Below are 24,296 nucleotides of genomic sequence, written 5' to 3' on the forward strand. Positions count from 1 at the left end.
TGGCTAGGTGGTTAAGGCGCTGGCTCGCTAGCCTGGAGGTCGGGTGTTCGATCCCTGCATTGGCCGAGAAAGTTCATCCAGATTTTCCGACGTGGTTTCCCCTTGTCAGTGGTGCAGAACGGAGGGCCTGACAAGGACAGCTGTCTAGTCCTTCGGATGAGACGAAAAACCGAGGTCCCGTGTATACATTGGAATGCACGTAAAAGATCCCTTGGCAGTTGGAATTCGATATAAGAGCAGGCGATAGTGCCGCTGCCCGGGCAAAATTTCCCTCATAGCACACTGTATGGCGTATCCCCGTCTTCATTAGCCCAGTATAGGAGCAGAACAGTCGGACGTTAAACCCCATTTCATTTCATTTCATTTCCTTATCTTGTAATTACAGGACAGTTACAAGAAAACTATCTTGTAATTACAAGATAGTTTTCTTGTAATTACAAGATACTCAGAATATATTTGAGTCAATATCCTGGCTTTTGATATCATTGATGGGAGAAAATTCTTGTGAACGAAAGGATCCGAAATGGCAGTCAGTGGGACAGATTCTCGAGATCTGCCTGTCAATTCCGCCTGTTTTGTGAGAGTTGATAGCAGTACAGCGAGGAGTAGAAGAATGATGCCATAATAGAATCGAACGCCGTAGGCGCAAAAAATATCAGATAGCAACGTACAATATATAACTGAGCTTTTGATTATTTAGGACTGGGCCGGAAAATTTTAGCCAATTTCCTGGCATTTGAGTTCATTGATGGGAGCAAATTCTAGTGAACGAGAGGATAAGAATACGGGACGGAATCTTGAGGCCTGTCTGTCAATTCCGCCTGTTTTGTGAGAGTTGACAGAACATTTGTACAGTCTGTCGTCCCACAACCCACTCACTAAAGGTACTACTAACTTGGGGAATCACTATAACCGTGACTATGATAGTGATAAGATAGTACAAGACCATAGAGGAATGGAAGAATGGTGACATTATGGAATCGAGCGCCGTAGACCCGAAAAAATTTCAAATAGCGATAAGATAGTATTAGACCAAAGAGGAGTGGAAGAATGGTGCAAATGGGGCGCGAAAAATTTCAGATAGGGACTTATAATAATTGAGCTTTTAATTTTTGGGAACTGAGCGCTTACTTGGTGTCATGGAAATAGGGATGTGTCTTTTTCATTTCTATTCTATTGTATGGCTTTTTCATTTCTATTCTATTGTATGGGAAGTCCACTGTGCAATAATTCTATGAAGTTTACATGCCAAATCGCATTCCATTTATGACTTCATTTATATGGTACATAGTAAAGTCAGCAGTTTAAAATATGAGATAGTATTGTGCTATAATGTTAATGGAGCTATGTATCATATTGTACAACTAATTAAATATTGGCTATCACGAATCTTAAGTTTACCAACACTTTTTTTCGGGTGATTTGAGGTACCAAACTAAAAGTAAGTGTCCTCTTGCATGGTGATATTGATATTATTGTTGATACATTATGAAATATTGACTTCCAAAACCATACTTCAGATACAAAGATGCTATATATATCTTCAAATAAAATAATTACCCGGAAAACATTAATTCACATGTTCATATTACACTTATTGGGTCTTAAACAAAAAATTTAAAAATTTCTTGTACATTGATTTGACGAATGTCGGCCATCTTGGAGTTTACTTATTTTTACCGCTTTAAGGTACCAGTTAACACTACTGGCTATATCTTCAAATGTAGGAATGACCCCAAAAGCATTAATTTATATGTTCATAACACATGTACAGGGTCTTAAATCAACAGTTTAGTATTTTCTTGTACGTAGATTAGGCAAATGTCGGCCATCTTGGATTTTACCGGTGCGCAAAATTTGGTAAACTTTTGGGAATTTATAAAGTACGCCTAAATAAACACAAAAAATGCATAGAAACGTTTTCTTGAAATTTTTTAGGGGGTAAAATCATAAATTGACTGGACTATATACTATACCTTTGGTATTTATATTTATTGTTTTCTAGGTGGTACTTCAGTAACCTCAACATGTGACTACCCAGGCGTCGTTGCTATACAGGCTACAGCACCAAATGGTGATGCTCTAACTGTGTGTACGGGAGCACTCATCAGTGAAACAGAAGTACAACTTCCGAGCAATTGTGCCGAAACACTGAATCTTGCTGGGTAAGACTAAGCACATATAAGGCACTGACAAGTAAACATTCGCGTCTGATGCTATCATTTATTATACAAAGCCTAAGCAATGGGTTTTTGTTTTCATCTCATGAACTTCAGCGCTGGGGAGACGACAATACACGACCACATACAAATATAAAAGTTTAATCTTAAAATATGAATTAATTATAAACATTTTTTAACTTATAAATTTCAATGTATAAATTAGATTTAAAAATGTATTTTATTTTATTATTTTAGAGCCACTAATGATGTGGCTGTTGTCGATGGAAATGAAATCGTTATTGCATCAATTTCAAGTATGTAGATTACAAAATTAAATTTTCAATTTACAGCAGTATTATATTAGTATGGAATTGGCCTGTGTCCAGAACAGGTGCCGCGGTGGCTCGGTGCTGATTTCCATACGACTCATTATATATGCCACAAATCCCGATTACTTGACACCCTATGATAAAAGGACCTCATCAAATGGCAATGTCAATTGTATGCTTTTCAGTCAGTGCTATTTTCCGATAACTTGATTCTTTTTTATGAAAATACATTAATAAGATATATATATGCGAATATAATATTTATGCACATAACAATGATCCAGTGTGGCCACAGAGGTCCATAATATGATTCACGAGTCAAATTGAGGATCGATATTGAGAATCTCCTACGAGTCTTTTTTGATATCAAAAAATATCAACAGAAGTCGATAAAGTAAAAAAAGAAACAGGTTTTGCCGATTTTTTTTTTATTTTATCGACGAGTGTTGATATTTTTTTTTATATCCACAAGGGCGAGTAGAAGATTTTATATATCACCAGACCTTTTCTTACACGCACAAATAAAGAAATAATTGACAAATCAAATTCATGTAAAGCGATATATCCAAGGAGGTATCGTTCATTAGAATATGGTAGTTATTACACAAGCGATATTTACTGTAGAATGTGTTATTGGGTGATAAATAAACCTCTTGATAAGTGAGCCAGTACCGAACTCACTGGGCCACCGTGGCTCCAAATGAAAATATAAGCACAGCTGTAAAGCTTACGGTAAACGATGAAAAGATAAAAGGTATGCAGACACAAGCTTATTCATAAATCTAACAATATCACCCCTAAGTTACTAAAGGTTGGTTATTTATATTAATATAGGTTCTAAACCTTTAGCTATTGCTACTCTGTCTACACCAGTTGATATCAATGCTGCTCCTTCACAGGCCTGTATATATAATAAAAATATGGGTGCCTACAATAATTGTGAAATTGTTGGCTATGGAACTGATACCACTAACCGTAAGTTTTATGTTTAAAATGACCATATCTAGATTAAGTTTTCAAAAATTATATTTTCTATATTAAGTTTGATAATATTACATATCAAGATTAAGTCTGCTAGAATCATATTATCAACGCGTCGTCGTTTTTGTCCATTTCAGTTCAATCACCGCGAAGTTGTCAATTAAAGTAATAACATTTAGAAAAAAACTTATATGGATATTCTAGATTTAAAATTGATTTATCTTGAGCATAGTGATGGGGGCAGTTATTTGTTATGATTAACATATAAAGATTAGGATTGGTTATAGTTTTTAAGTTGCTGTTAATTAAATTCGTAACAATATGGTTTTTTTAGAACTACAGACAGTTGCACAGACATCCAAGGTAACATTCAATGATATAGCATGTAATGGCATCGATACAAGTTTAACTATTCCAGAAGCTTCCTATGGATGCGCATCTTTGGAACCAAATTCTGCAGCCTGTGCTGTAAGTTTGATTTTATATAAACTTGACTTTGTTTGGCTTGAGGAACCATAATCTGTCATCGTATTTTTCGAATGTGTTATTAGGGCTTTTAAGATAGCCTCGCAAAGCGTCGAAATATCTGGACAGCAGCTTATCCGAAAGGAAAACTTGAATATGGAATGCCTTCAAGAAATCTAATTGCTGTCTTGTTTGCAAGTTTGAAATAATCTGCTAACAAATGTTGACTTCACTGCCTTCGGAAGGGTTTAGGCACAAAGGGTGGGTGAGGGGGGGGGGGACAAAAGGTCGCTGAATATCTACAGTGTTCGTCATCGCATACCCACAATGGTTCAAGTTAGAATTGAAACAGATTCTGTAAACTCTATCATGTTCACAAGGTTTTTGGAAAAGGGTGCGTAAATATTAAACGCTGACCATCGATACAGTCCTCTCATGGCCCCAATGTCTCAAACGAAACTATAGCGACTATCGTATTCATAGGGTTTTCGACAAAAGGGGATAACATAGCAACGGAAGGTCGCAGAATACTTATTATCGATAGGTTTCTTATTTTTCTGACCCCAATAATTCTCACCAAAAATCCGTTAAAAACAATATTGGTAACTCCGAAACGAAAGGTCGCAGGACGTTGAATATCATTAGGGTTTGTCCTCTTATGCCCAAATGCTTCACACCAAATATGAAAAAATAAAGAAATTTTGATAAAAAAAACTGTAGTGTTCACAACGTTGTCGACAAAGGGGAATAACTCCGGAATGCTGATTATCGATTGGGTTCATAACTTCATAACCCCAATGTTTCCAAATGAATGCTCCCCATTGATTTGGGCAAAATGGGAATAACTCTGGAATAGAAGGTTGCGGAAAGCTGAATACCGATAGCGTTCATCCGCTCATGACTCAAATTCTTCACACCAAATTCGATTGAATGCAAATCACACTACAGTGAATATTCGATAGGTCGCTACAATCACAGGGTGGGGTGACATCGGTGCGGGTTAATTAGCTCGCAATATTAACTTTTTTCGCAAATTAAATTCTAGAATATTTTTTTTAAGAATTAGAAAAATAGATAAAGGTGTTTGAAGTATTATCTGAATGAAAAATATTTCCTATTTAGCGTAAATTAAATGGGTATATTAAAAATGAGTAAAAGGCGCCATTCTGCCCAGACAAGTTTACGCTACCACGTCTTGTGTAAACAATGCAAACGCCGTAGATCCAATGATCGACGATGTGTGATGTGACGTCACATGTAGGAGGCATAACCCCTATTATAATTATCAGTCATCTTATACAGAGGTGTAAGAAAGCTTTTGCAATACCTATCTGAAACAGACTGGCAAATCTTTTGGTTAATCTGTTTATATGATTTGTCAAAAGCTAATCTGTCAAAAGCCAATTGTTGACGGACCACAGGCGAAGGGGGGGGGGGGCAACCTCAGTTGTGTGTGTGGGGGGGGGGGGGGGTAAATGCCCGAAAAAAAAAATTTGTCACAAGAATTTTCAGAATGAAGCATTAACTAAAACGAGTTTTCATCAAATGTTTTTGCGCGAGGTCTTAAGTATTATATACCTTCAAAAAAAGTAGGGGGTATTGAAATGCAAATACCTATGCAGGTGTGTGTTATGATAAATAGTCATGGACACTTGACATGCTTTGAGAGTATGTTCACAGATTAAGAACTTATCGCCCCAACAGAACCACTGAGCTGCATGTGTGACACGCGATAGCGCCATACACGTTAGAGGGGTTCATTGTCAAATTTGACACTTCAAGGAAGGGTTGATGAAAACTGCCGTGTGCTGGTTTATCCTATCCTTGTTTGCTTTCCTATCGGTTCTTGCATAAGATTTACGGTTTAGCATATCTTTGCTTTAGTGTGTTACGTTTAATTTGCAATGAGACGTCTTCAACATGATTGATGAACGTCTACGTGCTATTGGCATGCTTCAAATGAGTTCTACAAAGCGATCAGTAGCCAACGTCAACCGACAATACTGCAAGAATTGGCCGTGGCACTGCAAGAGGAGTGGGTCAGATTGGCCCAAATCGTGATTGGACGGTTGATGGAGCAATTACTCATTATTAAGACAAAAATCAAAAACGTCCATTTTCACTGTTGACAGTGTATCTCTTTGCGAGTGAAATGGGACCGTCAGATAAGCTGCCCATATGAACTGTTTATGTTCATGTGTAGGCAATTGGCCTGTTATTAACATACACTGTTTACCTCTAATAGAAACAGCAATGCATTTCCGTAGTTTTGTATTGACTCTGAATATCCCCTACTTATTTTTTGAAGAGTATAGCATTCATAACGTAAACCGCGCGCGATTTCATTTTACAATTATACTTCTATTATACAATATGGACTCATTCTCTGATGTTTGTGCCCGATAACGGAAATACAATGCCCGAAAAATTGATGGTTCACCGGATCTGGCTCCTACGGTTATGTACGCAAACTCTCAAATATCAATCTAGCATGCATCCCGGAATACAAATGTATTAGGTTTTAGTTAATTTGGTTTGAAGTGTTTGTTTTGATTGGAACGGTTGTTATTACTTTGTGTTGTATTACAGGGCGATGGGGGAGCTTTGATTGTTTGTGATTTGCTATCAACACAAGAAAAGGTGGTGGTCGGCCAAGCTGAAACATTCGACTGTGATACCAACAACCCAGCTGTGTATTTCCAAAATTTTGATGTTTAGACATTATCATGTTTAGACTTTATAATGGTTAGCCATTAAAAGAAATTTCATCTGAAATCAATTTTGTTGTTTTTTCATTTGTGCATCCAGTGTAAATTGAATGTTAATGGCTCGATGAGTCATTTGCATTTTCGCTAAAATATCAAACTATACGCGCCAGGTTTCTCCGCTACCATTAAAAGGAGCCTACAATGGCCGCTTTATATAAATGAGTATTTTGGGAAATACTAACTCTAACCTTAACCCTTTTTAGAAGACTGAACCGGAATTTACCTTTTACCCCTCTAAAAAGGTTTAGTGTTAGGGTTAGTTTTCCTCAAAATACTCATTTATATAAAGCGGCCATTGTGGACTCCAGAAATTCCCGAATCTCCCCAACCGGCCAACAATCAGCCTCTCCCAATATTATTATGTTTGGCATTCATAAGTACTCTTAGGACAACTTGACGTGAATCAAATATTACAATACAACGGGCAGATTTTTATTCAAAAATAGCCCATTAAACAGAAGGAATGAAAGGGTGAATCGTAACTTTAGAAGCACTACTTGCTTTTTAACAAGGACCTGGACACATGCTTATATATGTAATAACTGCATAACTAGAGTTGTCACAATATTATGCCGTCGCCCCTGTCTGGGTGTGGGTGGGTGTGTGTGTGTGTGTGTGTATGTATGTGTGTCTGTGGGTCGCCTACAGGGCGCAATTCTTACTCGATTTTCTTCAAACTTTGTATACTTAGTCCTTATACCCTAAGGATAATCCCTATTGTTTTTGGTGCATGCCTGACCCCCAGGGGCAGAGCCATGCCCATTTTTTGTATTTGTTTGTTTGTCGTCTACAGACCGCATTTCTTAACGTATCATTTTGAAACTTTGCATACCTATTCTTTGTACCCTAAGGAACATCCCTATCGTTTGGAGTGCATACCCAACCCCCAGGGGCAGAGCCAGGCCCATTTTCTTTCTGTGTGCCTGTGTGTCGCCTACAGGCCACAATTCTTAAGTGATCATCTTGATTCTTTGCATACTTATTCCTTATACCCTAAGGATGATCCCTTTTGTTTTTGGTGCATGCCCCATTCCCCAGGGACAGAGCCACGCCCATTTCTTGTATTTGTTTGTTTGTCGTCTACAGGCCACATTTCTTAACGCATCATTCCGAAACTTTGCATACTTATTCTTTGTACCCTAAGGAACATCCCTATCGTTTGGGGTGCATGCCCAACCCCCAGGGCCAGAGACACGCCCATTTTCTTTTTGTGTGTCTGTGTGTCGCCTACAGGCCACAATTCTTAATCGATCGTCTTGAAAAAATTTCATATGAATTCCTTATACCCTAAGGATGATCCCAATTGTTTTGGTGCATGCCCGACCCCCAGTTGCAGAACCACGCCCATTTCTTGTATACATTGTTTGTCATCTACAGACCGCATTTCTTAACGTATCACCTTGAAACTTTGCATATTTACTCCTTCTATCCTAAGGAACATCCCTATTGTTTGTGGTGAATGCCCAGCCCCAGGGACAGAGCCACGCCCATTTTTTTTGTATGTCTCTATGTCACTTACAGCCTGCAATGCTTAATCGACCATCTTGAAAACTTTTTTATACTTATTCCTTATACCCTAAGGCTGACCTCTATTATTTTTGGTGCATGCCTGACCCCTGGGACAGAGGCACGGTCAAAATTTATGTGCCTTTTGTGTAGCCTACAGGCGGCAATTCTTAACAGATCCTTTTGAAACTTTGCATACCTATTCCTTATACCCTAAGGATCCCCCCTGTGTTTTTTGGCGATTGTCCAACTCCCAGGGGCAGAGCTACACCCATTTTTCTTTGTGTCTCTGTGAGTTGCCTACAGGCCACGATTCTTAATGAATTGTCTTTGAACTTGGGATATGTATTCCTTATAACCTTTGGACAACAACTGCATATCCCGACCCCCAGGGACAGAGCCACGCCCAATTTTTATGTTTGTCGTTTACAGGCCGGAATTCTGAATGGATCAACTTGGTACTTGGCATATGTATTCCTTATAGCCTAAGGGTGTCAACTATTGATCTTGGTGAAAGGCTCCGACCCCCAGGGGCAGAGCCACGCCCAATTTTTGCCTTTAGCGCCCAAAGGCCACAATTCTGAATGGATTATCTTGGAACTTGGTATACATATTCCTTATACCCTAAGGACGGCAACTATTGATGTTGTCATTTCAATAACAGGATGGTACCTATTTATATTGTTTCCATATTTAACCCCCACGGACAAAGCCACGCCCATTTTTTGTATTTATCGTCTACAGGCTGCAATTCTGAATGGACCATCTCGGAACTTTGCATATTTATTCCTTATACCATAAAGACAGCAACTATTTATTTTGATGCTTGCCCCGACCTCCTGGGGAAGTGTCACACCCACTTTTTTGTTAGTATTTTGTCCGTAAATTTGGCAAAACAAACCCGACGCCTAGCCTTCTTTGCCTCTTATCATATTACAGCCATTTCATATTTCATTCTCTTCATTTTAAAAAAGTACCATATTGTAAAAGTGGTTTCTTTGGGTGTTGTTGTTATCTGAATATAAGGATCCAATATTGAAGTTTCTAAGTATTTTTAGACACTAATTATCTTTTACGGAAACATATTTAAATAAACAAGTATTTCGTCGTCAAACGTACTTTTCCATTTTATTAAATATATATATATTGTAAAATATTCGCAAGTAATTAAAGAAGTAATAAATTATATAAATTCTTACTTTTCCGTTTATTAATTAATATTTTAGAAATATCCATTAAAGTAATACTCGATTCTAATCATCGTACTTATCTAATATATTAGGATCTAATTCTAAATCTTAAGTTAAGATAAATATATATATACCTATAAAGTTTAACATTCAAATTATACTTAGAGCTTACCTGAATATAAGGATCCAATATTGAAGTTTCTAAGTAATTTATTAAGTGAAGATAAATGGTAACGTTGTTGTTTGTTAGTTGTATTTTACGTCCGCTTCCACTGAGGTGATATCGCAGACAATAACATGTTATTTGTACAAGGTGCAATAATTTACAATGTGTTTAGTGGAAAATAGGATGATTAGGTTTTTGTATATATGTACAAAAGACAAAAGGTAACAGCAAGAGACATGAATTAGTAGGTGAAAGTGGACTTTTACAAAACAGACGTGTTCGTGACAAAACAGACATAAATGTGGTCGAACATTGGGACAGACATGTAAACAAAGACATTATGACAGATCAGACAGAGTGGACGGACACTTAAACATATATTATGTACATATAGTAATTTGGTCGTTTGTATTGGTCTGGTCATTTTGTCCGGTTGAATAGCAGGGCGGTGCCACTCTTCCTTGGGGCTTATTGGTGAGTGTAAGGCCTGTACCATTCTCCCTTCCATTTAGTTATATTGTCCGGTATGGTGGTTGATTTTGTCATTGCTTCTGTTGTTCATTCCTTTGTTGTTGGTTCTCTGAAGGAAGAATCCAGCACCTGAAAAGAGAAGGCTAGAAAGAAATGAATATTTAGTCTTACGATTGTTTTTTTGTTTATTTCGTCTAGTAAGGCTTCGGGGGTGGGGGTCATTATAAACTAATAATAAGAATAAAGTGGAATAAAAGAAAATAAATTGTTAAGTGAATTGCAAATAAATAATGAGAAAAATAAATTACTCATGAATTATATTGATGGTAAATTTATTGTATAATTTGATTTATTAATTTTATCGAAGTTTTATTAGTAGTGTAGGGCGGTTTACGCTTCCTTCTAGAGGACATTTTTACGTTCCGCCCTACTGTTTAATTGATTAATTTTATTATTTTATGTATTTGGTCATGCCTATATTTATTAGAAGTGTAGGGCGGTTTACGCTTCCTTCTAGAGGACATTTTTACGTTCCGCCCTACTGTTTGATTGATTAATTTTATTATTTTATGTATTTGTTCATGCCTATATTTATTAGTAGTGTAGGGCGGTTTACGCTTCCTTCTAGAGGACATTTTTACGTTCCGCCCTACTGTTTAATTGATTATTTTATGTATTTGGACATCCCTATATTATCTATAAAATCCCAGACAAGTTTCGATGTCCAGTATCTATCGTCAGGTTGTGGAGAGAGGAGAGATTTGAGACAGAGTTTTTCCCCTCTCTGCTAGATTCCTAATTACGGATTGACGTTCTTTGTCTAATTGATTACAGTTGATTAGCAGGTGTGACGTGGTCGCAATTTGTCCACATGGGCATTTAATTGGTGTAAAGGTGAAGTCTTTTATTACGTTTATCGTTTTTAGCCTCGTGATGAGCTTGCATATTTTGATTGAGGGATGATTGATGTAAACCTTGTCTACAAGAGTGCTATCAATTTGATGGCGATGAGTATTCTCTTGTTTAAAACGGGTTTTCCATGCATTTTTAATTTTATCTTTAGCTATGCTTGTGAATTCCTGACTGCTGTATTCTTAATTTTCTATATCATTTAACGACAACCCTTCCTTGGCTAGCTTGTCAGCTTGTTCATTGCCAAAGATATTGATGTGGGAGGGGATCCATGCAAGGACTACCTCTCTTCCGTTATTCTTGATTGTTTGATTAATATCCCTAATTTGGTGGATTATGCCCTGTCTGCTTTTAGAGTAATCTGATTCGATGGATTTGATGCTACTTAGGGAGTCTGATAGGATAACGGCTTTTTGGTGTGTTTGGGTGGCTAGCCATTCTATTGCAGTTTTAATGGCCATCAGTTCTGTGGTGTACACAGAACAATGTTCTGGTATCCTTTTCCTGATGTTTAGCTTTGCTTTGGGTATGAAAATGCCGTACCCTGTCAATCCCTGTGTATTATTTTTCGATCCATCTGTATAGATTTTGAGATAGTCTGCCCATTTGGTGTCTATTAGTTCTAATGCTAGTGCTCTAGCCTCAATGGGATTAGCGTGTTTGTTTGTAACGTTAATCAGGTTCGTATTGATGACTGGATCGCTTAGTTGCCAGGGTGGAGTGACGGGATAAGTTTTTGTTTCTATGACTGTTCCTTTTAAACCGTGCTTATTTAAGACATCGTTTGACATTTGCCCGAATGTCATGGGACGCGTATTTTTTCTACAGCCTATGCGTTTGAATTGTTGAAGGCACTTATATGTCGGACATTTTTCTTTTAGCATTTGCAGTTTACCCCAGTACTTGAGTGACAGTTCCTCTCGTTTGAGATCGAGCGGGAGTTCTCCCATCTCTTGTAAAAGGGCAACTGTTTTGGTTCCTATTGTGGCTCTTGTTACTAGTCATAATGCTTTACCTAGTATTATGTTTATTTTATTGAGTTGTGTATCACTTGCATTTGCATAAGCTAGACATCCGTAGTCGATTACCGAGCGGATGAGCGCTCTGTATATTAGCATAAGAGTACTCTAGATATTTGCGCCCCATTCCATTCCTCTGATGTATTTCATTAAATTGAGAATTTTTGATGTGCGACTTACTACGCTATCTATGTGTGCTTTCCAAGAAACTTTAGAGTCAAATATCATTCCTAAAAATTTGGCTTCTGTTTTGAATTCAATTTTTTAGCCGTTAAGATTTAAGTCAATTTTCCTGTTAGTGTCAGTCGGGTGAAACATTATTGCTACTGTTTTCCCTTCTGAAATTTTGAAACCCCAATCGTCTGCCCACTTTGAGATTTGTTTTAGGGTATATTGAAGCGATTGTTTGATTATACCTATGTTATTTGAAGCTTTCCAGAACGAGCTGTCGTCGTCAGCAAATAGTGCGGATTCTGTGCCCTCCCCCCCCCCCCCCCGTAGCTAGGAAGATCATTTATCATTATGTTAAATAGTATTGGGCTGATAACGGATCCTTGCGGCGTTTCGTTTTCCATTTTGAATTTGTCACTTAAGCAATTACCTACACGTACTCTGATATGCCTATCGTTAAGAAAGTCTTCTATCCACTTGTACATTCTGCCTTTGATTTTCGCGTTATGGAGTTTGTGTAAGAGACCATCCACCCATACAAGGTCGAAGGCCTTTGTTAAGTCAACAAAAATCGCGCAGAGGTATTGTTTAGCTGTGAAAGCTTTGGATATGTCATGTTGTAATCTAATGATATGGTCTGCTGTCGACCTGTCGGAACGATAGCCACTTTGTTGTTTTGTGAAGATGTTGTTGCTTTCACAGTGAAATTTTAGTCTGTTTGTAATTATTGTTTCTAGTGTTTTACATAAAGTAGAAGTGAGACTGACTGGGCGATACGACGTTGTTTCGTTTTTGTCTTTATTGGGCTTGTGTAGGGGAATGACTGAGGCAGTCTTCCATTCTTGTGGAGCTTTTCCCTTTGACCATGAGAGATTAAAGATATCAAGGACTAACGCCAGTGCTTTCTCGGGTAGATTTTTCAGCATTGTGTATTTCACACAGTCTAGCCCTTCTGCACTGTCGGATTTAGTCCGTAAAGCTTTTTTCAACTCATCTATATTAATGGGACTATTTAGATCTGATTCATTATCTGCGTCTTGGTGTATTATTGGCGGTTGGTTTTTTTAAAAATGTGTTTTTAATGGCCTTGAAAGTTTCATTGTGTTGGCTGTTGCTGGAGCCATCTGCATATGTCTGTCCTAACAGGTTTGCTTTGTGAGTATTATTTAAGGCTGTTTCTGTTTTATAGGTTAATAAAGGTATATTTTGTCTTACTTTTTTACCGGAGATTCCTGATATTTTCCCAGTTAACATTGATGGTTAGATTTACGTAAAGTTTACGTCATTATGGTTAGATTTTGGTTAGCGTCCAATAATGGTAAAATTCTTTGGTTAAATTTACGTTACTTTTACGTCATAATGGTTATGGTTACTTTTACGTCAGAAAATGACGTAAATGTAACGTAAACTTTATGACGGATTACTAACCAATTTTTTTCGCTTTAAATACTTCTTGATTAAATAAAATTACAAGTGTGTGCACATTCTAACAATTGATAAATAGTTGGAATTCAGACATAATAATTATATATGTATTATTGGTTATAATTCTAACGTTATTCTAACGTAAATTTTACATCAGGTTTCTAACCGTTAGTTTACGGTTAGTTTTCTGACGTAAATCTAACGTTAGTTTTCTAACGTTAATATAACGTTAGTTTTCTAACGTTAATATAACGTTACTTTTATGTCATAATTTTAACCGTTAATTTAACGTTAGTTTTCTAACGTAAATCTAACGTTAGTTTTCTAACGTAAATCTAACGTTAATTTTCTAACATAAATCTAACGTTAATTTTCTAACATAAATCTAATGTTAGTTTTCTAACATAAACCTGATATTAGTTGTATAAAGTAAAACAAATGTCAGTTTAATTTCATGATACTAACAATTAAATTACTGTCATTTTTTATCCTTAGTTTTCTTACGTAAACAAATGTCAGTTTAATAACATGAGCACCATTTGTAATGAACCGACTCGATGAAGAAGGCTAACCATATCCCACAGGAGAATACTGGTGTGGACTAGAATAAGCAGACGCCAAAGACTGTCATTCAATTTGGGCTTTTTGCATATTTTGTCGAACATAATTGATTAAAATATACAGTAAAACCAGATAAGACTGAACTTTATTCAGTTTATATACATTCATGTTATATTATTATATGCCTTGCTACCCATTTTTGTCCATTTCCAGGGGCCCAACAATAGAAATGAAATTGGGTTTAACGTCCTACTGTTCTGCTCCGAACTGGGCTAATGAAGACGGGCATGTGCCATACAGTGTCCTATGAGGGACATTTTGCCCGTACAGCGGCACTACGACCTACTCTTATATCGAATTCCAACTGTCAAGGGATCTTTTACGTGCACACTAATGTGACAACAGGACCTCAGTTTTTCATCGGATCCGAACAACTAGACAGGTGTCCTTATCAGGCCCTACGTCCCGCATCACTTTCTTGGCCAATGCAGGGATCGAACCTTTTAACTCCTTTAAGAATTTCAGCCTGTAAGCGACACATAAAGAGAAAAAGGAATGAATGAATGACCTACTCTCATTTCGAATTCCAGCTGTCAAGGTTTCGTTTACATGCACATGCAACATGAGCACAAGATCTTGATTTTTTGTCCTATTTGAAGGACTAGACACTGTCCTACATTACAAACAAGGGGAAAATTCTATACCAGGATCGGACCCCTCGTTAGTTAGCCAGTGTGTTAACTTGAAAGTTAACCATTAGCCATTCAACCACGCCAGTGTGCTACAAGGGAGTTTTATCCGGACAGCTGTGCTAAGGCCTACTCATATATTGAGTTCCAACTGTCAGGGGATCTTTAACGTGCATGCCGATGTGTACATGGGACCTCAGTTTTTCGTCCCATCCGAAAGACTAGAAACCTGTGCAGTGCACAAACACATTCTCCTTATTATTCCTGTCTGTGACTACAGTAACTTGATATTGTACACATTGGAGTGCACGTAAACGATCCCTTGGTAGTTGGAATTCGATATAAGAGTATTCTGTTGTGCCGCTGCCCGGGCAAAATTTCCCTCATAGCACACTGTATGGTGTAGGCCCATCTTCATTAGCCCGGATTAGGAGCAGAACAGTAGGATGTTAAACCCCATTTCATTTCATTTTGTGTACATGGGACCTCAGATTTTCGTCCCATCCGAACGACTAGACAGCTGTCCTTGTCAGCAACACTGCCAAGCAGAAACCACATCGGAAAATCCTGATGAACACTAGCCAGTCAGTGGCTCCGGGGTCATAAATGTAGTGCCACAAAAAAAAAAATTGCAGTTCACAAACACATTCTCCTTACTATTTGAGTCTGTGACTACAGCAACTTGAAAGTAGTCCAATTAATAGCCTTTTTTATGTGGTTTTGCAATCGAAATCAAACCTGAGAGGGAAAACAAATAATGATAATACATGAAAAAGTGTTGCACCATCCAAAGGGAGAGTGGGAATGAAATGGGGTTTAACATTCACTCGACACAAACTAGGTTATTTCAGGACTAACCGTAGGGGTCTTTAGCAGTGGGAGGAAACCGGAGCACCCAGAGAAAATCCACGGGGTTGGACAGACGTCCCTACTGCTTGTCATATTCAACCCGGGAATGGAACCCATGCCAGTTGACTCAATGACATACCTTATGATACAACACGCATGCGCTAAATCGATGGACACACTAGCCGAATCGTTCGGCTGAATGGGTGGACACACTAGCTGAATGCTTCGCCCGATTCAACCTGTCGGTTGCATCACCTTTCACGTCACATGATTAAACATGGCGGCGTCTGTGTCTTTAATCTATCATGTGACTTCTCGATATGAGTGGTGATTGGCTAATGAATTCTATATTCGGCCGAATGCTTCGGCGAAGCGAACACACCAGGCGAATATAATTGATTCGGGCGAATTATTCGGCCGAATGACAGTGGACACCGAATCATTCGGCTAGTGTGTCCACCGCCTAACCATTTGTCCATCCGACCCTCCGCCAGTGCGTTACCAGGGAGTTTTGCCTGGACAGGAGTGCTAAGGCCTACTCTTATATTGAATTCCAACTGCAAGGGGATCTTTAAGTGCATGCCAATGTGTACATGGGACCTCAGAGAGAATGAAATGGCATTTATCATCAACTCATCACAAACTAGGTCATTTCTGGACTAACATATATTATAGTTTAATTTATTTTATTTCAATAATTCGCGTGCCCGTAGGGGTCTTTAGCAGTGGGAGGAAACTGGAGGACCCAGAGAAACCCATGAAGTTTGACAGGCGACCTTACTCCTTGTCATGTACAACCAGGAAATCGAAACCACGCCAGTTGACTCAATCACACCTTATGATACAACGCGCACACGCTAACCATTTGGCCATCCAACCTCGCGCCAGTGTGCTACAAGGGAGTTTTGTTTGGACAGCAGTGCTCAGGCCTACTCTTATATTGAATTCCAACTGCCAGGGGATCTTTTATGTACATGCCAATGTGTACATAAGACCTCAGTTTTTCGTCCCATCCAAACGACTAGACAGCTGTCCTTGTCAAGCCCTCCGTCCTGCACCACTGACAAGCGGAAACCACGTCGGAAAATTCTGATGAGCTTTCTCAGGCAACACTGTGAGCGAACCTGTGACCTCCAAGCAAGCCAGCCAGTGTCTTATTCACTTAGCCACTGTGGCAAAGGGGTCATAAATATAATTCCACAAAAAAACCTGTGCAGTTCACAAACACATTCTCCTTACTATTCGAGTCTCTGTGACTACAACAACTACTCGAAAGTAGTGCGAACTGTAAATTTTATTTTGTTAAACCATCATAAGAAAAGAAACATATTGAATATGCTTGTCAATATTCTTTCTCTGTCAGAGCAGCTAAAAGGTGAAATTGTCTTCCAAAAACTCTTTGTGAGTCCTCTTCCATTCAAAACTTAAAAAAAAATTATTTCAAAAATGGTGTTGAGAGAGAGAGAGAGAAATGGGGTTTAACGAGAGAGAGAGAGAGAGAGAGAGAGAGAGAGAGAAATGGGTTTAACGTCCACTTGACACAAACTAGGTCATTCGGGACTAACATATAGTTTAATTTTATTTCAATAATTTGCTTGCACGTAGGGGTCTTTGGCAGTGGGAGGACCCGGAGAAAACCCATGAGGTTGGACAGGCGACCCTACTCCTTGTCACGTATAACCGGGGATTCGAAACCACGCCAGTTGACTAAATGACAGGTCGTCACCATTCGGCCATCCAACCCCCAAAAATGGTGTTGAAATGGGTGTTTTTGTGAATGCGCTTAGAAATACTCATGTGTAATGAAGTGCTATAATTGAACCATAATAATAATATAGTAGGCCTAGTGGACTCCTCCGTCTCATTTTGGTTGAATGTTTGGAAATTTGATGGCTAATTAGATTTAGGACACTCTGGCATATTTTCTAGGCTTGGCTTCATGTGGCCTGTTTTCCATGCATACAAGAATTAACCAATTAGAAGTTAAACAAAATAAAATCTGCTCCAAAATATTACAATACTTTTTTTTATTTCATTGCCCAAAACACCTTTACAGCCTGAATGTTAATTTTGGGGCAGCGTTTAACTGCATGGGTGGTAATTGAATTTATTAAATTGACTAACTTTTGCACAATAAGTAAATATAAATTATCTTAATACCCCAACTCAGACAAGTTAGTGGCCTTTCAAACCAATTTAAATTCGGTCAAAATTTGTAGAAATTTAGATATTATTTTATTGCATGTGTGTACAATTTGTTATGTGTCTAAGCTCTGTTACCACAAAAAATATATTTAATTTAGTCCTTATAGTAGATTCTATCACACGTTTGAAAGTTGTCCAACGGTCGAATAAATATGTTGTAGTTTGACCTAGATAAATATAAGACTGGGAAAATAAATATAAAAAAAATTCCGACATCTTAAAAGTAGATACCTATATTCGCAATGGAAATATTATTTTAAAAATCGGGATTATTTAATTTGATACAACTGAATAAAATGGCTCTAGTCGATCTATTTAAAAAAACATCAACCAATTATACGAGTTTGGCTACTGCCAGTGCAGTACTGCATCCGTCGTGATCCGAATAAAGCTGTACGTATGTATATTATATCATGTGCATGCTTAAAAAAAGGCCTCTGAATCATATAATAATTTCTTCAATTTTACTATTCATAAGCCTAAAATATTACGTAGTTATAGACTATATATAAAATATTGAAGTGCGTAGGCCTACAGTTGATAGTCGCATAGACTCCGTTATCTACGTATATGATATATGCCGCCATTTTGGGTCAAGGTCAAGATAAATTACAGTCAATACAAATGAATAACTACATCGATAGATTATTAAATGTAATTTCTATTAACTGATTTCAATGTTAGGTGGTCTATGTTTGTTGTCTTTTTCAGTATATTGTCCACATTGATTAAACTATCATTATTAAAATCATTTTGATTCTTCTATATTTGTACGTACTTTTTTACAACTCTGAACCCGGAAGCGAGGTATTCTGGGAAGGTTATTTTAAAGATGGCGGGCGTTTTGGAATTTATTCGTGGAGTGCATGAGAAATGTTCAATATACAGCTACTTGGATTACACAAACAGAGAAAGATAGATTATACCAGTTAAATTGAGAGGTTTTATTTGAAAGTAAGTTTTTTCTTATATCCCCGACTGCTGATATACACGTATACTGAGACTACAAATTCGGCGATATGAAAAGAACTTACAATACAATGTAATAGTAGTAAAAATACTAATAAATACTATTCACACAGATGTAAAATTATTTCTGTCCTTATTTTTCTAATTTTTCACCGTAATTCTTACTTCTGTAAGACGCCAGGTTACGAAACAGTTTGCTTTTGTGAAAAAAAAAAATTACTATCAGGTTATTACTGTACACATTTTCATTTTTACTTAATTAATAATTACTTAGACATTTTGGACTAAAAAAAAATATGTCCTCACTACTCAACGCTGCAGGCTTTGGCACATGACATTTTTACTTTCATAGCATTGGCAACACTTTAATCTCAATCTTCTCTGATTCTAAATAGCAGAAATATAGCAAATTCTTCTGTAACACTGTAATCAACCAGAACGTAATTCCAAACTTGACGTCTCCCCCTTGGACCCCGGCTGCTATTGCTTTTCATCAAAAATCTACCTGCTGTGCATAACTAAAGTTGACTTTTGAGCGCACGACAGAGAGTCTGGAGAGGGCCAACGCCAGTCTCTGCAGGCTGGGGCCAATGTACAGTCTTTCGAATGGGACTGATAATTTAAACCTAATTTCATTTTGATTTTGGAGTATAAAAGTTGCTTTCATTGAATTTTTTTTTTTATTTACAGATCCTATATTTGAGCACCATTCATGGCAGTCATGTCGAGGAAGTTATAAAAAGGTTGATAAGGGCTTTGTATATGGAAGCTAGATGACATTACTACTTATCATACACAACTATTTGTCACATACCGACTTGGGATTGAAACCAAGCGACTGAACTCAATAACACTCCTCAATAACACTCGTCTATGAAACCACCCAGATGGCAAAGAAATAAAGACTTTTTAATTATGTACCTATATATGTATCTATGGTAGCACAAAATTCACCAGAATGTAGGCCAAAGCTTTACTTTACAAGCAGTAGGCTTAAAATATTTTCCGTCTGATCTTGTAAGAGTCAATTGTTTATGAATAGTTTGCCTCAAGCAGATATCCTGTCACTGTGTCACAGTATCATATAACCGCTCTTTGGCTTGAACTGAGTTGTATCAGTGAGTTGAAAATCTACTGCAGCCAGTATATTAGATTCAAAATTCTAACGAGCTTTCGTCTAACTTCTAACTTCTGTTCATGTATTTTTTAACTTCTATTCATGTAATTTCTAACTTCTATTCATGTATTTTGTTAAATTAAGACAATGTATAATCCAACTTCTTTATTTGTTCAGTGTAAATTTTAATTCTATTCCATCTTATTTCTATTATTTAGACGAAAAACGTCTTCTTAATTTTTACACTTCTGCCTAGCAACCATCATTATGAAGTCATTTGGTGTCGCCACTGCGTGCTCATTTTTGGTGATTGCGCACCTGGTCGGGACCATTGTGTTGATATAAACGACACATTCTTGATAAAGACGAGAGTGTCCTCGTCGAAACGTTGCTTTATATTAAACTCAGTAAGAGTTATCTATAAAATTGTACCCTGTGTTAATGTAGACCAACAGTATATAAATATTAATTGGCTCAACTTGTCTTAAAAAAAATGAACAAATGCTGTTTAGCTTGTATTTGAAATAGAAAATGAAATATAATGGGGTTTAACATCCTACTATTCTACTCCGAACTTGGCTAATACGCCATACAGTGTGCTACGAAGGAAACTTTGCCCGGTCAGCGGCACTACGGAACGATTAGACAGCTGTACTTGTTAGGCCCTCCATCCTGCATCACTGACAAGGAGGAACCATGCCGGAAAATCTGGATGAACTTTCTTGACCAATGCAGGGATCGAACACCCTACAGCTAGGCTAGTGAGCCAGCGTCTTACCGACCGTATTTGAAATCGTATTTGCAAACCATACATAGATATCACGTTCAATGTTGTTTGTGGGGTTGGACGGTCGAAAGGTTAGCACGTGCGCGCTGTACCATAAGGTATGTCATTGAGTCAACTGGTGTGGTTTCGATTCCCCGGTTGTACGTGACAAGGAATAGGGTCGCCTTTCCAACCTAGTGGGTTTTCTCCGGGTCCTCCGGTTTCCTCCCATTGCTAAACACCCCTACGCGCAAGCGAATTATTGAAATAAAATTGAACCATGTTAATACCGAACCTACATGTAGTTTGTGTTGAGTGGACGTTTAACCCCATCAGACTCTCTCTCTCTCGCTCTCTCTCTCGAAGTTGTTTTCAATTTTAGCACTCCACCAAACCATTCAACTGGACTAAGAGCGAGTCGTTTGTATCAACAGAATGGTCCCGATCAGGTGCTCAATCGCCAAATTGAGCGAACGGTGGCGACACCAAACGACGTCATAATGATGGTTGCTAGGTAGAAATCAAAATTCTAAATTTGTTTACCATTCATGCTTAACATGTAAAGTGACTAGACATTTTTCGCCTTAATAATAGAAATAAGATGAAACAATTAAAATTTACACTGAACAAAAAAAGAAGTTGAATTATACATTGTCTTAATTTAGAAATTACATGAATGGAAGTCAGAAATTACAAGAGTAGAAGTAAGAAATTAGACGATAGCATGTTAGAATTTTGAATCTAATATACCGCCATAGTATACGGGGAAACTTTTTAAACCCTTACAAATTCTTCAAATTTTTGTGATAGATCAATAATAGCAAAAATCTGTGTTAAAATTATATTTGTAATGTGTTTAACAAATTCTATCACACATGTAATATTGGTGTAATTAAGTATATACCTTATTTCAATACTGGGGTATTATATCGTTGCCCTGACTGTTTGTTTGTCCAAATTAGTTTGTGATTGTGAAGGTGACAGTTTTTTATACGCTAACATTTTCATGTAGACGTATATTTTTGTAGCCCCTGTCCGTCCGAACGTCCATCGGTCCGTCCACAATTGTTTGTGGGACCGTAACTTCATGGATTATGGCCCCTGATTGTACTGAAAGTCATGTTTTTAGCTTGTGGACCCTATAGAGGTCAAAATTTTTATATGCCCACATTTTCATGTGTACGTATATTGTGGTAGCCCCGGTCCGTCCGGACGTCTGTACACAATTGTTTGTGGACACTCTACAGGTCACAATTCTTATCCGATTTTGACGAAACTTGAAATATAGGTTTATCTCCAAAAGATCTTGGTTGCTTTCGATATTGGCATGTATCTGACTGTAACTTCTTGGATTATGGTCCCTGATTGTACGAAAAATCAAGTTTTTAGCTTGTGGACCCTATAGAGGTCACAATTTTTATACGCCCACATTTTCATGTGGACGTATATTGTCGTAGCCCTTGTCCGTCTGGACGTCCATCCGTTTTCAGCTTGTGGTCCCTATAGAGGTCACAATTTTTATACGCCCACATTTTCATGTGGACGTATATTGTCGTAGCCCCTGTCCGTCCAGACGTCCATCCGTTTTTAGCTTGTGGTCCCTGTAGAGGTCACAATTTTTATTCGATTTATAAAAAAAAAACATGTGTATATATAACCATTACACACTAAGATCTTGGTTCCTTTTCATAATCGCGCATATCCGAACGTAACTTCCTCGATTATGGCTCCTGATTGTTCGAAAAATCGCATAATCAAGGTTGAATTCGAATTTAGGGAAAATCAAAATGAAACTGCCTGACAAAATGTGTAAAAGTATGCAATATGAAGGCATTGGATACTCAAGATTTTAACTGGCCTGCAATTTAAAAATTTAATTAAAAAATGGGAAAGTGAGGCCAAGTCTCGAATATACCTGTGCCCTCATTACCACAATGCACACATCATGTCGAAACTAGAAACTGTGATAACTTGGCTCAGAATGAAGTAATTTGAATGAAATTTTCATTTTACATGTATATTATTTATTTTTGAACAATCATAGCAAGAATGGTCAGCTCTTTATCTAAATCTTACAGAAAGTATCGTTAATGTATCTTTTTCAAATTTTGTCCCCACCCCCGCAGATTGGCTGCAAAACCTGTGAACACTGCCCTATAATTTATTCACATTTGTTTCAAAGTTGGTGTGAAGCATAGATATTCAGTATTCCACAAATTTCCTTTCCAGTATTATCCCACCTAGTTCGAAAACCTTTAGCAAACGTGATAGAGGCCGTAGGGTTTTTTTTGTTTTTTTTTATCAAATTTGGTCAACGTCACAGTTTTCCTTTCTGATATACTGCTGAATGTGTTGGCGTATTTCCACATTTTCAAAGTTTTTCTCGAAGACCGTTTCCTAAATTGTCACCAACTTAATGCTGTGGATAAACTGTTACAATTTAAATGTCTACTTTTGTATTTTATTACATTATATATGTATTTTTTGAATAAAGTATAGATACTTGTAGTATATTTTGTTGAATAATTATGTAAGTTGTACTGGTTTTTTGGCGTTTGGTTGCAATTACATTTAGAATTCTGAATGGTTATTGATAAATACATGTATAGAGAGAAATGGGGATTAACTTCCACTCGAATCACACTAGGTCATTTTGGGACTAACATGTGGTTTAGTTTTATTTCAATATGTGACAAGGAGTAGGGTCGCCTGTCCAATCTAACATAAGTGACGTAAACTTTACGCAAAATTTACGTTAGATTTACGTCAGAAAATGACGTAAACTTTACGTTAGATTTACGTCAGAAAATGACGTAAATGTAACGTAAAAATGACGTAAACTTTACGTTAGATTAACGTCATTTCCTGACGTAAAATTATCGTTAAAAAGATGAGCAAAATGATGGTAAACTGACTGACCATTTTTACGTAAATGTAACGTAAATTTAACATCATATTGTTATGTGGGTTGTTCCATACTGTTTTTATTTTTGTTTCATCATTTAGGGAGCTACAAAAGTTTTGCCAGTTTTCTTCTTTGGCCCGTTTGATTTCTGTTTCTGCGGACAGTTTAGCCTCATGATAGTCAGTTTTGGTTTCCTCATTCGGCCTACGTTTGTATTTTCGTAGCGCCGATTTTCGGGTGTTGACTAGAGTTTGAAGATTTTCTGACCACCAAGGTTTGGGGGATTTCCTATTGGTTTCTTTCGTTCGGGGGATAGCTTGCTCTGCTGAGCCAATTATTGCCTTAGTTAGATTGTTTGAAAAGGTATCGATATTATCATGTCTTATTGACTCAAAGTCCCAGCCATTGCACAGATCTTTGTATAGTTTCCAGTTTGCTTTGCTCATTTTCCATTTAGCCTGGCATTTGATGTTTTCTGAGTTGGCGGTGTAGGCTATGGCGGTATGAATTGCTATGTGATCGCTGCCTAAGGTTTCGTCTCCTACTCCCCAATTGCAATGGGGGAATAGTTTTGTTGAGACTAGTGTCAGATCTATGTGGGTTCCTTTTTTACCCGACGAAAGTTGGCTCGCTATTATTTTCATTGAGTAGTAGAAGGCTGCTGCCTTCT

At 37.5% G+C, this 24,296-nt stretch overlaps 1 protein-coding gene and 1 long non-coding RNA gene across 2 annotated transcripts in view; both read left to right on the forward strand.

Annotated features, from left to right (window-relative positions):
- LOC126816715 (uncharacterized) overlaps positions 1 to 6,698 on the forward strand; it is a 28,340-nt gene extending 21,642 nt beyond the window's left edge. The window contains exons 6-10 of the mRNA XM_050543466.2: positions 2,006 to 2,165; positions 2,418 to 2,476; positions 3,326 to 3,466; positions 3,807 to 3,940; positions 6,527 to 6,698. Coding sequence (XP_050399423.1) covers positions 2,006 to 2,165; positions 2,418 to 2,476; positions 3,326 to 3,466; positions 3,807 to 3,940; positions 6,527 to 6,655 — 623 coding nt within the window. The 3' untranslated portion in view covers positions 6,656 to 6,698. The remainder of the gene's footprint in view (positions 1 to 2,005; positions 2,166 to 2,417; positions 2,477 to 3,325; positions 3,467 to 3,806; positions 3,941 to 6,526) is intronic.
- An 11,522-nt stretch (positions 6,699 to 18,220) lies between these two features.
- LOC130012286 (uncharacterized) lies at positions 18,221 to 19,754 on the forward strand. Its single transcript, XR_008787691.1, has 3 exons — positions 18,221 to 18,262; positions 18,581 to 18,823; positions 19,529 to 19,754. It is a non-coding gene; the product is annotated as an uncharacterized LOC130012286 (long non-coding RNA).
- Positions 19,755 to 24,296: the final 4,542 nt, after the last annotated feature.

Source organism: Patella vulgata, chromosome 3 (assembly GCF_932274485.2).
Source record: "Patella vulgata chromosome 3, xgPatVulg1.2, whole genome shotgun sequence".
Lineage (NCBI taxonomy): Eukaryota > Metazoa > Mollusca > Gastropoda > Patellidae > Patella > Patella vulgata.